Below are 15,900 nucleotides of genomic sequence, written 5' to 3'. Positions count from 1 at the left end.
TTGTCAATTGTGTTTAAAAAATGTTTAAAACGTAGCATTGATTCAACTTAAGAGCCATCCAGCGATCCAAAAATAATGTATGGATGTTTGAAAATATATCATACTCATATTTTTGAACTAAAAACTAACAATGTAGTCATATTAATGAAATATCCCAGGAGTTTTGCATTTAGCATCGACCCTGTGTACAGGGAGAACTGGATATAGTGGCCCTTGATGTATATCATATACATATTTTTGATCTACTAAACATCAATGTAGACATACTAATGAAATATTCCAAGCGTTTTGCATGTAGCATCAAGCGTGAGTAGCTAAGGTAGCACTATAGAGACTAAAGTACTCCCTGGCTCATCATTCCTAACGTCATACTATTATTTTGATTGTTTCATTTTTGAGGTGAGAAAATCTATACTGTCTGTAATGAGTAGCTATGTGGGAGTCTGTTTATGAAAAACGATGAGTAACAGTGAGGATTTTTGGGGCACAATTTGTCTGTTCACTGACGTCTAAAAAATCCGGGCAATGCTGGGTATTACTGCTGGTATTAAAAATATCGTCATTCAGGGATTATTTTTTCCATGTCGAGAAAAAAATGTATGTCATGTGTCGCAACTGTCCCCAGTTTCTTCTACATACTACCAGTACCAGAAATACAAAAACAACAAGACTTATTTTTAACAATGTTGGGGCTCTTAAATAATAACTATTAAGGGAAGAAATTATAATTCAAGCATTATTTGACTCATTTGTTATGCCAAAACATGAATTTATAATGTAATTATGTACAGGGTGAGTACTCAAAAATTAGAATCCTCTTCGAGGCCGTCTAACCTAACTTCTAAAAGTCTGACAATTTTGTACTTGGCGCCATTCAAAAGAACAGACACAAAGCTATAATTTAATGTTTGTTTTGGTTTTTTTTCAATCAAAAATGTGTGAGCAACAAGCAAAATGGCAGAGGGTGTGCGATCTCCGACAATAAGATTTCCACTGCAGACGCTACTTTGAACAGGAGAAATGATTCCTTCTTGACTAAATCAAGAGCTCAAGTCGAGGGAGCCTTCATGACCAAACATTCATCTCAGGTCATGGTCCTCAGCGTAGTGGCGTCCAACGTCAGCAAGATGCCTCCATACTTCTTGAAGGCCAACGAGAAAGATAATTCGGACGTCTACTACATGGTCCTCAGGTACCATATATTGCGATGGTTGAAGAGCCCGTTCCCCAGGGACAACAATGTATTTACCCAAGACGGCGCCCAGGACACACGTCCAAGAAGGTGAAGCATTTCTGAAGTAAGAACAAGGCTCCCTTCTCGAAGCCAGACTTCCGGCCTTCGTCCTCATGCGACATGAACCCCCTGGACTTCACTGTTTGGGGTGTCTTGGAGGGCAAGACAAACAAGATTTCTCACTCGAATTTGAATGCACTAAAGGCCGTGATCACGGAGGAGTGGAGCAACTGATCATCGGACTTAATCATGGCCATATGTGCTTCTATTCGTCCCCGTATTGAAGCCATCATTCATGTGGAGGGAGACATATTTTATAAAAAGTGTAGAAGATTTTTGAACTTTTTTTTACCAATTTTGCCTTGGAAAGTTTGACATAAAAATCCTACAAAATGGAAATATGTTTAATTGAAAACAGTTTTTAAAATTTCCTCATTTTTAAGTCATCCCCCTATAGTATTCACCAGATGTGTCCTCTTGGCTCTGACTATGAGAATTATGAAAAAATGATGACAGTTATTTTTAATAAAATATACGCGTATAAATAATTCAAAATATAGTTTGTTTGTAAGAGTGTTTGCCGAGAAAAGTTATATTTAACATCTCAAGGGATAAATATTTTCTTCTTTTTCCCTTAATTTATTTTATTGTTTGGATATGTAAAGCCTTAGGGTCAAAAGCTAGTTAAAAAAATTGAACTTCAAGTTTTTTTTCAAATTAATAATTTAAAATAGGCCTATTTATCCTCCAGAAAAGTTTCAAGTTGGAGTTTAATTGAGAAAAAAGTAGGACGAACGAACAAACGAGCAAACAATATGTTTTACATAGATTTACACAGACCAGATAAAACTCATGAAAATTAAATATACTCAGCTATATTATTTTTCCAAGTTAATCAGTGGCTGTCAAGTCATATGAAATAGCACTGCCTCTCCAATGGAGTAGATTGGATCAGCTGCTTCACTCAAAAATTGAGTGTTTTTCAAAAAAGGAAAATACATATTTACATTGTACATCACATAGGGTTCTAAATTGTTAGCACTTTCAGTATGTATAAAAAACCTGGAAATATTTAGATTCAACCCCTGGACAATTTGAAGAACGTTTGAGAGGAAAGCAGCTTAGCTGTCATGACATTACGCAGCTGTAAGAAAAAGGAAAGGACACCAAGCCCAACTCCGTATTAAGCATGGTCATTGAATATGCATAGATAGGAATTACTTTGTTGACGATCTTCAATTCTTCTCTGAGTCCTCAGCGTTACTCTCCGTCCTTAATGAGCACAAACACTCGTGGTTATACTTAGATGTTATATCCTCAAGAATGAAATGATAGTGATAACAGCTTTAGAAAATAAAACAAACTCTGTTTACAACAACAAAGCTCACACGAACCACAAAATGCATTAAATTCATACCCCAACTTTTATTCCCAAGAGTCAAAGAAAAAAATACTCGAAATTTTATTTTAGTAAGCTATTATTGACAAGGAAATTAGATATTTAGAGAAAAATATATATGAATATAAGTAATGAGTAAATTAGACTTTAAAGGAATCGATTTCGATAATTAGTGAAGGTTTCCTTTTGCTTGTAAATCCCATTTTGACACCCAAATATACGGCATAATTCAGATTTTTTTAAATTTTTATTAAGAAATATTCTTTACTCTTACAAAATTAGATTGTTTTGGCTCTCAAGATGGATGACCAACATGCTGAGATCACAAGACAACTGAATATACATTTGTGTAACATGCTACGACATACACAGAAAATATTTTTTTAAGTCATACAGTCCAATGCGCATATAAGAAGTTCAGAAATAATAAAAATAAGTGTATAGTAAACGTTCTCTCTTTTTAATTGATAAAATACTTTGCCTAGACAGGGGCGTCCGCCAGGGGTTGGCTGGGGGGGAGCAAATTAAGGAATGATTTTTGTTTTTTACTTGTAATTTTTTTATTCATTCGGGGAAATTATGTAGCAGAGCAAAAAATATCTGAATTTCTAAATATATATAATCTTGCAGACGCCACTGATAGATGAAACATGAAGTAGTACAGAATCCGCATAGAGTCAACTTCCCCCCTTTTTTGGTATCATCTTGATGGGAATTCATGAAAAGGAAGAATTCCTATGAGGATTTTTCATTTATTATTGATACAAATGCAATTCCATCATTTTTGTTATGTTTGAGCATTTTAAATTGTTTTTCAATCAAAACGGACACATATTATAAGTTCCCCCTCAAAAACACTTTTGCCAAAAAATAAGCTAAAAACCATTGATTATCTCTCAAAAAAAGTTTCTAACCAAACACTGGATGCCTCGAAATGGGAAGTTTCAGAATTACATATTTACATAAGTATCCTAAAATTGGGGTTTTTATAAACTTCGGATACATGAAAAATCCGGATATACAGAGTGGTTACCCAGAACCCTTGATATAGCATTCAATTATGATTTTTTTACATTATTTGTAACTACGAGGCTTCATTGTGGAAGCAAGTTTTACTTTAGGCCCATGTCTCTAAGTGTAAAAATGTGGATCTCCTCCCCACCGGAGTTAGTGTCGAGAAGGCTGCAGAGATCGTAGGTATCTCCGCCCTGACACCTTACAATATCAAGAAGTCCATTAAAGCCCCATACATCCAAGAAGAAGCCAAACTTCTGCAGTAACAATATAAAACTGACTTCTGGCCTACCTCCATGACCTCAAACCCCTGGACTTTGCAGTTTGAACCGTCTTGGAGAAGAATGTCTTCCACAACTCTCATACAAATTGAAATTTGCTCTGAGCTGTCATCATGACAGCATAGTACGGCGTGGACACGGCCTGCATCGTTAAGAGCTGCCAATCTGTTTGCCGGCGTGTTGAGGCTGTTATTGCTTGCGAAGGAGAACATATTTAACAAATATAAAATATAGCTCAATGTAATATTTAAACATATTACAAATTGTTTTAGAGTTGTCTTTAGTCACACAAGAAAAATACTTCAATTTTAATAATTAACAATATTTAACTGAAAATTTACAGTCAAAAAGACTGTTACTACACGTATTGGATCCCACTATGTAGTCAACTTTTTATCTAAAAAATAACAATTTCTTTTATCCAGATTTGACTCTATAATTATGAAGATATACATTATACAGTCTCCTGAAGTATAAAGAAAAAAGACAATTTGTTGGTCTTATCTTGATGAATGTTAATGAGACTACAACAAAATTAAGGGCTTTTATATTTCTTCTTATTACAGACAATAATTACTTATATTCACATAATGTACACTATATTCTTAGTAAATGTGATGACATGTACATCACATAAATAATACAAAATGAATCACAGTGTAGAAAAGAACAGAAATCATTTGTCAAAAGTTATATTAAAAAAAAAAAAAAATCTCCATATATAGTTCAGGAAAAGAGGATTTTTTATTATTTTACAGAACCAATCATGTAGTAGATAACTCAATTTAGATATATTATACTCATTTAGCAGATATGAAAGGAAATTTGACTTATATTACGTAGTAAACATGGAAGTAGTTTTAGAGTACATACCTTCAGATATGAGGGCCTCGACCAACGAATTTTTTGTTTTTTTTTAGATAGATGGTGTATTCCCAACACCGGTGCCGGAGTATATTTTCTAAGTCGGGGAATTATAGTGTTGTTTCGGTCCTTATTTAATCGGTCTAGTCCAGTCTATTGCTCCTTAGGACTGTCAATCCTTGAGACTGATTATTTTCATAAAAATGTGTATGTTGTATTAAACCAAATAAGATATATGAGAGATGTATTAAGGGCATTGCACATATCTTTTCATGTTGTCACAATAGTGTAATATAATACGAACATTTGTTAATTCTACTTTGTCATATAATTTATTTTATAATTTTTTTTAAATCCTGTTAATGTAACTATATACTTTTTATACAATATATCTGCTGACACTCGACTCCTTATCCATTTAATATCCTAAAATTTCCAGAGAAAAAAAATTGGGGTATCTGTTTCAATTTTATAGAAAAAACATTGTCTCTTCTACCGTGTTTTTCATATACATATGTATGTTTCCAAAGGCTAAGTATTTGTTATGGTTCTGTAAATAAGGCAATGCATGGAAAAGCCCAATCTTTTACAATTTATGGCATGCTTAATTAAAGCCTTTTCGGCCGACGATTCCCTTGTGTTGTTTAATGTACTCATATATTGTTTTAAGAAATAGAAAGGAAAATTAATTTTTTTTCCTCAAAAATGAAGATATTCGAAAATAAATGGACATGAGATTTTTGTTTGTTTTGTTATAATTGATAAAAATTATGCAAAAAGGGGTGGCAATGGCCCCTATAGAAATTAAATTCGTATGTTGAACTATTACTTTAAATCATAAATCCGCTACTTTAAGATTCAAAAAATAAATAAAAAATGACATCCATTTTATCATAAACAAAAAACTTCAAACAATATATCATTAATACATAAATTTAAATGTAGAATTAAAAAAACTGATTTATTGACATTTGGATTTACTCTTAGTGAGTTAATTAAATTATTGAAAGCACATTATGTATTTAGGTTTGTTTAAGTCACTTAAATGTTGAGGTCAATACAAAATAAAATCAAACAATACCTTAATATTGAGTAATCCTCCACCGAATACGTTAAATAATCACCTACTTACAAGCCAAGTGCAATTAAAGGCATTATATCAAAATTTCTTAAACGGGCATATAAGTTTCAAAAAAACTACAAGTAAAATCATAACATTATTTGTTAGAGAAATGACCAAAAATGGTATTCTATAAAAAATTCTATAATGGAGTAATCATATTTTAATTTTTGGAAAAAAATTTCAAAAATTAGATTTCAAATATTATATTTTTTGGAAAAAATCTAATAAATCCATAGCTATTTATATAAATTAAATTTTGTGAAAAAAAATTGACGAATCAAATTAAATTTCAAATATTAGACTTTTTGAAAAAAAATCAAATTTTGAATTTTCTAGTAAGAAGCAAAATTCCTTAACTTGTGGGCACAGCACCTTCAGCCCTTCCCCCTGCAGATGCCCCTGCCTTAGAAGTGAGTATGAACTATAAAAAGTTTTTTTTAGTTGCCTTATTTAATGGCTATCGAATATTTACACAGCAATCAATCTCTGTACCAATTTTTGAACACTTCAGATACTGCTCGTAAACCAAGGGTTTGCTTGACCATACTAACATTAAATAATCTATAAGGTAAACGTCTATTCCTAAGTGTTTCAAAAAAATACAAAAGGTATATAAAAATATATGCACGATAATGCAGTCATTAAATGGGAATATCCATTTCATATGGTAACCATGTAAGTAACCTACATAGAAACGGTGCTTCATATATAAACATTGAGGCAATATATATTTATGAAAAATACAAATTTAAAATGTACTTCAAATGTCAATCAACAAATAAAAATTATCACGTACAAAATTGTCATGTGATGAGGAAGACGAATTAAGTGAGAATAAAAGCAAAAATATAGTTGAATGACACATATCAGCACAAAAGTAGATAAGAAGTAGGTATCTTCTTTTCTCTTTACAAAAAAAAATATTGAACAAATGTCACAAATGATAGAAAATACATAGGGATGTGAAAATTGTGGAAATCCTCGTGAGTGTAAAAAACGTGATGAATAAAATTATATCTTGGCAACTTTGATGGACGACATATTTTCTGACAGTCATCATTATAAAAACTATAGTGCTCCTTAATCCCTAATACGTTTGAATTATCAAAATAGTGGTAAATAATTCATAAGACCAATAATATATTGCAGGTTACCAGCAAGTACATAGATTCAAATAATATGAAATACCGGAATATTAATATAAAAAAAGAAACAGAAAAAATCACCCTGACAATTTGAAGAAAGTTGGCGAGGAGAGCATCTTAGCTGTCAAGATGTTTCATTAATTAGATGCGAGCCGCTGTGAGATGGGATAACTACCATTCTGTAACTAGCAATGAAATAGGAAGGAATTACTCAGTTATCGATCCCCTGAATTATACTCCGAGCTCAACAACAACTTACGCTTATAGCTTCACAACATATCATAAAAATAACTCTTTGTCCTGCACACACACTAGTGATTACTACTCTATACTTTTTGTACTCTCCTCAATAATAAAAGAAGAATAATAGCAGCCAAGGAAAATAAAAAATCCTGCTCAGGTTGCAATTACAAAAAGAGCCCACTTTTCCTCTTTTTTCATATTTTGTTAGCCTATAGATATTACTGGAACATGTAAATCCTCTGAATTTTTTAGCGGGTCCAATTTTGTGGAAATTGGTAATTTGAAGAATGAATTTTATTTGTCATTATGTTTTAATTCCTGAGAAGTAAACATCCTTTCCTAAATAGATTCAATTATATTCAAAACCTGATTAAAAATTTGTGTCTGCACATAAGAGACCCTCAGGATTTGTTGCGGAGTTATGATTTTAAGTCCTTGTTCAGAGTAGAATTCGGGATCGACATCGGAGTCATTCTTGTCATTGTCTTTGTTTATTTCCTTCTCCGTATCCTCCCTTGTCACACCTAATTGTAGCTGATCTTGTAATAAACCTTTCTTAAATTGTTAGGGTGATATGAATGTTAATTTGCAGTTTATTTTTTTAACATGCCCCTTATACACAGGATTTCCATTACTGAATATCACTACAAAAACGCTCCTTGGTCGCTAAGAGGTTTGAATTTTCAAAAAAGGGAGAAATAACTAATTAAAACACTAATATCTTGCAGCTTACCAGTATGTACTTTTTTTAAATGTATACTCAAGAGGATTTAGCTTTGTTAATATAGAGAATATATATGTGCTACCTATTATAAGAGCTGTTTGTTAAAATATTATAGTAGTTTTTTCAACGCCTTTGTTAACAACATCCGTAGTATGATCAATTTGAAAAAAAATCCCACCTTTTTTATATCTATAAATAATTTGCCTAGGTTTTAATTTAAACTTATAATTAAAAATTATAATTATTTGAAAGAAAATTAAACAAATATCCAATATGAAATTTTAAAGAACTATTTAAAAATTGCATAGACAGATATTAAAGTAATTCTATTAAAAGAGTACTTCTATCGTCTTGCATATAATCCTTTTTAGTATCAGCATTTTATGATTTACCTCCCGAGCAACCCCACAATTTTACTTTCCGTCTTTCGTGAGCGCACGCCCTAAATATTATTTGATACTCAGATGTTCTCCATTCAATAATTAAATCAATATACTAAGCAGCTTTAGAAAATAAAAAGCCCTTTTCAGATTTCCAACTAGAAAAGCTCATGCATATTTTATACATCTCTGAATTCAGTATTAGCGATTTAATCTCATTTTGTAGGAGGAGACTGGAACATGGTGAAATAATTCTACCTACAGAATTGGTTAAAATTCATAAAGTGATACGGCCGGATGGGGGTTGGTGTAGGAGCTACAATTTATCTCCAAATTGAAAATATTCTTTAAAAAAAATATCGGTTTATTTGTCGAAATTGTCTTTAAAAATTTCTAAACTATTCTCTTTACAAAAAATAGACAATTCCTTCAAATTTAGTATCTTTCAAACATTCATAGACTCCCCTACTCCGACTATCAAAATTGTGATTACACACCACTGCTACATAATTTAATATTGTCTTATTCATATATGTAATGAAAGCAAGCAGCAGATGTGTTTAAATCAGTCAAGTCCCTTCATCCATCAATCATCATGTGATGAGCGAAAAATTATAATATTACATATAAGTAGAGATATTTGATACACAGTGTAACTAAAAACCTCTTCCTTCCTCTCTATATTGTATACTTCATAAAACAATACGAATACTTAGAGTATCCCTTTGTCCAAATATGGTTATTAAGTACTATTTATACATTAAGTACATACATACACAATACTAGATGACCAATTTATCAAACGCACCTCACCTTATTTATTCAATTAGGACTGAATAGAATTTTTTCATATAACGTCAACATAGTTAATGTGAGCCAATTTGGGGTTCAACCCCATTTTGGCTCACATTAATATTAAGTAAAATAGTGAATTATAATTGGATGTCAAAATCAAAAGTAGCTATATTCTAGGATCGCCACTGATTTTTTACCTGCACAAATAAAGTGCTTAAAACAAAAAAGACTAACCAAGTCGATAGTGCTGAAATAAATACTAAATGTATTTATTCTATGATAAATAAAGATTAGCTGTTCTTACCACGCTTGAGTATTTATTATTAGCTCTGTGTATTTTTGTTAAGTATTGTTAATTACATATTGGACTCAATTGAGTAAAATAGAACCAAGATTTGGTGACTAAACTTTTAGTTATTAGTACAATTTATTTTACTCAATATTCCGCAATATCATGGAAAAGTATTTAAAAGTGAATCCATTGGCTTAACTCATTTCCAAGTTTTCTCCCGGAAGTCGTTTCTAAATCATCCAACTGAGGAGATAAACTAGTATTACTCAACCACCACTATGCAAGTCTTACTGTCTATGGATACTTTTGGACTTTACTACTTATGATGAGGCAATAGAAAATCTTAATTCTATATTCATTCATAAGAAAAATGAAATCTTTGCATGGCATCAATTAGCCTCGTGAATATAGGGGGGTTGTGAATCTCTGGAACAGTTTTTCCAAGGCTTGGAATTTCTATGAAAAGAATGCGGAGGCAAATCCTTTACTTCAGTGGAAGCTAGGTAAGATTACGTGAGAAACTCTTTCATAAATGGCCTGAGTTCTTCTCACATCCACTTACGTTTACTTGAAAACTCTTTACTTAGTCTGAAGTCTGCTAATGGACAGTCATAGTTACTTGACATGGCCTAGAAACACTCTAAAGTTTACTTCCAGCATCACACTCAAGCTTGTAATATTCATCCCGTTCACTTTTTTTGTTAAGAGCAGGATTATATATATATATATATTTTTAGTTTATTATTTTTTTAGGGGGGAGAGGGTTATTTACAAAAAAAATCAAAAACCCGCAGGTGTTTACAAAAAAAACGAGTTCAAATATTACATTTTTTGGAAAAAAATTTCAAATATTAAATTTTTTCGAAAAAAATTTAAAAAATCTACAGGTGTTCACAAAAAAATTGAATTTTCTAGAAAAAAAAATCAAACATTAAATTTCAATTTTTTTTTTTTAATTTCAAAAATCCCAAAAAAATAAATTTTTTGTAAAAATTTAAAAAATTTTGCTCTGCTTCATAATTTTCCCGAATGACTTTTTTAAGAAAAGAAATCTTTAAAAAAAAAATACCGCTGTTTTCGCCTAAAAAATTTTCATCCTGACAAAAAAAGCTATAGCCTTCATTTGGTAAGGGTGCTACATCCCACCCCCTGCAGATGCCTCTTAAAGAGGGGCTCACTCCCTTTTTGCTCTCCCCTCAGGGCTACACCGCTGCTTTTATCTCTTTCACATTCAGTAAATCCCAAAGGCATTGTACATCATACAGAAAGTTACTTTACATAAAAATAAATAGTTTCTGAAATCCCATGAGTGAGTAAATAGGAAAATAACAAAGTTTGATAATAATCAATAAATATAATAGTATCCATGTATATACTCGCATACATTAAATTGTACTTAGTAATATACATAAATTTATTTCCAGTAACTGCCCCTCCTCACAAAAGTTTGTTTTATTACAATTGTATTCATTCAGGAATGGTAATTGTCAATTTCTATCAACAAAATGTTCAAATTAGTCCTTTGGATGCGTTGCAAACGAGATTACGAGTATCTAAAATTAATCATCACAGTAAATGAATAAAAAAATATTATACATAAATTCTTAAAAGTCATATTGGGGACATCAAGGACGTGAGCAGCATTATATTTTGGAGACAATTTTTAGAAAAAAGATTTGCAAAATTAAAATTTAGCGAAGAAAAAAAAATTCAAATATTAAATTTTGTGGAAAAAAATTTCAAAAATCCATAGCTGTTCTCAAAAAATTTCAAAAATCCATAGATATTCGCAAAAAATGAAATTTTTTGGAAAAAAGTTTTTAAAATTAAATTTCAGATATTATTTTTTTTTTTTAAATTCAAAAATACATGGATGACTATTGTCAAATAATTAAATTTTTTGGATTTTTATTTCAAAAATCCATAGCTATTCTCAAATTATTCAAAAATTCAAAGCTGTTTCCAAAATATTAATTTTTTTGGAAAAAAAAATTCAAAATATTAAATTTTTGAAAAGCAATTTCAAATATTAATTTTTCTTTGGAGAAAAATTTCAAAAATCTTCACAAAAAATAATTTTTTTCCAAAAAATTTCTAAAATTAAATTTCAGATATTAAACATTCTGGAAAAAGTTTCAAATATTAAATTTTTCGTAGAAAAGTTTCAAAAAACTTTAGCTATTCTCAAAAGATTAAATGTTTTGGAAAAAACTTTCAAAAATCTATAGCTATTCTCAAAAAATGTCATAAATCCAAAGCTGTTCACAAGGAATGAAATTTTTTAGAAAAATTTCAAAAATCTATAGTTATTCAGAGACAATTAAATTTTTTGGAAAATAATTTGAAAAATTTAATTTTTTCTAGTAAAAATTAAACATTCCTCAATTTGGGTTGGGGATCCAGCCCCACCAGCTCTCCCCCAACAAAAGCCCCTAGAAATATTATTAAGTCTTTTAAATCAAATAAAAGTCTGAAAATATAGGCAATGTGTGAGATCTTAACACATCCAAATAAAAGTAATTTAAAATACTATTTTTAAATATAATTCAATAATTGACTCAAATATGTGGAAATATATGGAAAAAACCATAGTTATTCGCAAAAAATTAACGTTTTGGAAAGTAATTTAAAATACTATATTTTTAATATTTAATTTAAAATTATTCATCCCATTTTTTGGTTGCAACTTGTACAAAATTCCAATTTGTACATAGCATAAATAAAAAATCCATCGTCACAATGAAAGAATTAAAAAGTGATGGATTTTATTATACGTCTCATACATCAAATAAAGGCTCTAAACCATAGCTAACATTCTTGGGTATTTCGATTCATCACATAAATTGAATAGAAAGCCTATAGTTGAGCAAAAAATATGTCTATGACATTTTAGACTGTACTACATATAAAATAAAAAAATATATAGAACATCCTTGTAGATTATTTTTGTGTTGAACCACCTCATCTTTTGTGAGTGAATCCGAAAAAGAGCTTTTTTTAAATATGAAGTTAAAAGGAAGGACAAGAATTATATGTAAATACATAAAACGAGATATTTGATTTCCCTTTTTATTTATTAATTTGCAGATCATGGGCCATCACCACTGATATCCGGGTATCATCCAGACAGCGATTCCTCCGCCCAGCAGCCGCAGCAGATACTTAGTCTTCCGCATCCTAATCATCACCATCACCATCATCACTCCAACAACGATCATTCCTTTATAGGAGTCATGCCTCAAACAAGTGAGTTATTTTAATAAGCTTTGTAAGCATTCTCTCATCATGTGTCTATGATATCGTCATAGCAAGGTGACCTTACTAATACTAAAATACCCACTCCATTTTGTTGTAAGCTGTCAATTGGTACGCCATTGCTATTTCATAGATTATTACTCTACTACTTAAAAGACAAAACTAAATATAGAAATTAGAATACAGTACTTTGTAGGATTTTGATATTATACAAAATATATGTAATTCATTTTAAAAATTGTAGAGAAAAAATTGCTATAAAAAAGTTGCTATAGGGGAAGCATCCGATGATTTCGGGCCTTTCTCTGTTTATATTTAGATAAAAGGTTGGGTGATACAATTAAGTAACGACACAAGTGGGTTTTTTGGGGGTTTTTTTTCATAAAAAAATGGCATATTGCCGTATGTCATGTCATTGTTGTGATTACTCAGTATTTTGGCTCCACTTGTAGTGGGCGTGCTTGAGCCATTATTTACTGCTTTGTATCATTAATTTAAAGAGGAGATGTTTGTAAAGAAAAAGCTAAATATATGTAGAGATTAGAAAATGAAAAACGGTTCATGAGTTTGTTCTTTCTTCTTTTTGTTGATTATTTAATAAGCCTTTTGTTTGATAACACCTCCTCCAAAAGAAGAATTCCCTCCTATTTTTAGTGTAAATTAATTTAAAAATGAATAAATGAATTGAAGTATAATTATAGTACTTTCCCTCCACTAATTCTATTTAACATATAGAAGGTTATCCTACGTATAGCAGTAATTCTTTTTCTCCCTCCGAGATCATAAAACAGATAGCTGATATTCAAAAGGGTCTTAAATGCAGGTCTACCATATGTCTCGATCCCGCCTTTTCCTCGCGCTCATACAAAAAAAAACATATCTAAGTATTATATGATTAAATTTATATTGTTTCCAATACAAATTTAACTTGTTTTAAATGCGTCGATATCCTGGTGGCACTATGTATATGTCATACCGAACAACAATAGTATAGAAAAAATTACTTATATCAATGTATTAATTTTCATTTCAGTAGCCACAGCTTCAGGTAAAGAGGAATTACTTCTTGAAATCCGTCGACTTAGAGAACGAATCAAAGGGCTAGAAACGGATAACGCCTCAATGCATACAAAGCTGAGTAGAACACAAAAGGACGTGGATCAAAGGTTAACAGAGATTGAAATGCAGATTCAAGAGGATGAATGCTCTTCCTCGCCCACAAATTCCAGCTCATCTCAAGCACTAATAGTATGTGCCACCAGAGGTAGGAGAGGGCCTACATGTCACAGCAACAATCATCACAGTGATAGCAAAAGTCCAGAAGAAGAAGATGAGGAAGAAGAGGAGGAGGAGAAGAATAAAGAATCCTTTATCTGAGAAGAAGAATATAATACTAAATTGCTTTTATGTTGCTCATACAATGCTCCTCCTAGCAAACGTAGGTACATAATAGTCAATCTACAGACTAAAAAGGACATGTTTTGTTTTTCTGTTCTTGGAACCAATGGATAATCACTTACTATTGCATACTATTATAATTCTACAGTACTTAGTCTCACACTTATTATAATACTACACAATATACATATTCTATTCTATTCATAAACGGCATGATTTAAACAGAAAGAAATTTATTACCCACAACTTCTTAATTCATTTATTTTTTAATATTTTCAACTATTTCAATTTGACTATCAATAATACACGGACATATTCAATTGAATTCAATCTAGGAATTGATCAAGTGATTAGTCCAAATGAACAAACACTAATCAGAATTTACTTTACATACTGCTTCCAATGGAAGCTTTTTTATTCCTACTTTTTCTTTATTTAAAAAATAATTCCAAAATCATTTCGTGGATTTAAAAAACATATATTTTGAGAGATAATTTGTTACAAGATTTTGTATATGAATACTCTATAAAATAAATAAGTGCATTTATATATTACCTTAGAGCACAAATAAGCAAACAAGAGGTATAAATTATAATTGACAAAATTTCAACTTTATTTTGCCTTTGAAATGAGATGATGTACCCTTGATTGATTTTACCTAAAGAAACATAAAAAAGGATCTTTATACCCCACAATTTCTACAGTTTGGGGATCTACAGTGTTTTATAAATATATATATATGATTTGGTGTTATTTTTACCTTGAATGATCTAAAGAAAAGACAATAACATATAATATACACCACAGTTTGTAGAGTCAAGTTTCTATATTTAAAAATTTCCTCATATCTTTTTGAATCTAAGAAAATTCTTTTAAAGTGAAGGTAAATTGACATTTTCTTTGGAAGTCTAGTATATTCCTCATTTTTGATCGGAATAATAAAAATCCCAATTTCTTACTGAGTGAAGAGACACAACTTCCTTTTTTTTAATGAGTACCATCAAAAAATTAATACTTTAAGAGTGATAAGAGATTTGTAGCTTGTAGCTTGAAACGTATTTGTTTTATTAATATTAAACCATCGAGCCTTGTTGACATTACAATGAAGTTGTGCATTGTGTAGATCACAAAAACAGATATTTCGGGTTAAAAAGGTCATGTTCATGTTTCTCGAGGTAAAAGCAATCACAGCATTATAATTCAAGGGGAAAAATGTGCTGGCTAGTGTAATCAACCCAGAAATAGAGGCCTGAAACAGATATGAAAAGGTGAGCAAAGACTTTTCGTCTATAAAATATCTCAAAAAGAATTATGTATACTTGAAAATAAACAAATGTTATTAAAAAAATAAGTAATACTGCATAAAAAATTGAGCTCTAAAAGGTTTTATGAAAATTACATTTCTAAAATCCCTACCAAGCGGTTTTTTTCTAATATTATTTTTTTTTTTTATGATTGTAATTCACAGAAAAAAATATTATATATTATATATATACAGACAAATGAAATTAGCTATATAAATGTAGCTAAAATATATTTATTTTCAAAAATGGAGATTCTATTATTAATTAATACTATTATTATTATTATACTATAATATTTTTTATGATATACAAGTGTCTTTATATAAATATTGCATATATATATAGATATATCTACCATTATTAATATTAATCGGTTTTAAATTTGTACAAAATAAAGCAATTATAAAACAAATATATCGAAGCAAAATGAGTTATATATTTCCAACATT

General features: G+C 30.4%; 1 protein-coding gene and 2 long non-coding RNA genes across 4 annotated transcripts in view; 1 reads left to right on the top strand and 2 right to left on the bottom strand.

Annotated features, from left to right (window-relative positions):
- Positions 1–5,534, bottom strand: part of LOC139907256 (uncharacterized) — a 31,680-nt gene extending 26,146 nt beyond the window's left edge. The window contains exon 1 of the long non-coding RNA XR_011783715.1: positions 4,802–5,534. This is a non-coding gene — a long non-coding RNA (uncharacterized lncRNA). The remainder of the gene's footprint in view (positions 1–4,801) is intronic.
- LOC121129157 (uncharacterized) overlaps positions 1–14,393 on the top strand; it is a 259,086-nt gene extending 244,693 nt beyond the window's left edge. The window contains exons 13-14 of one of the 2 annotated variants that reach the window (XM_071893539.1): positions 12,582–12,740; positions 13,786–14,393. In XM_071893539.1, coding sequence (XP_071749640.1) covers positions 12,582–12,740; positions 13,786–14,126 — 500 coding nt within the window. In that variant the 3' untranslated portion in view covers positions 14,127–14,393. Of the gene's footprint in view, positions 1–12,581; positions 12,741–13,782 lie in introns of both variants that reach the window. The other variant, XM_040724837.2, reaches the window with a different exon arrangement.
- The window catches only part of LOC139907255 (uncharacterized), a 177,257-nt gene that overhangs the window by 144,199 nt on the left and 17,158 nt on the right, over positions 1–15,900 (bottom strand). The gene's annotated exons all lie outside the window — the stretch shown is intronic.

This window comes from Lepeophtheirus salmonis, chromosome 14, assembly GCF_016086655.4.
Source record: "Lepeophtheirus salmonis chromosome 14, UVic_Lsal_1.4, whole genome shotgun sequence".
NCBI lineage: Eukaryota > Metazoa > Arthropoda > Copepoda > Siphonostomatoida > Caligidae > Lepeophtheirus > Lepeophtheirus salmonis.
Note: the sequence above shows the minus strand (reverse complement) of the source record. Positions and strands in the feature narration are given on the sequence as shown.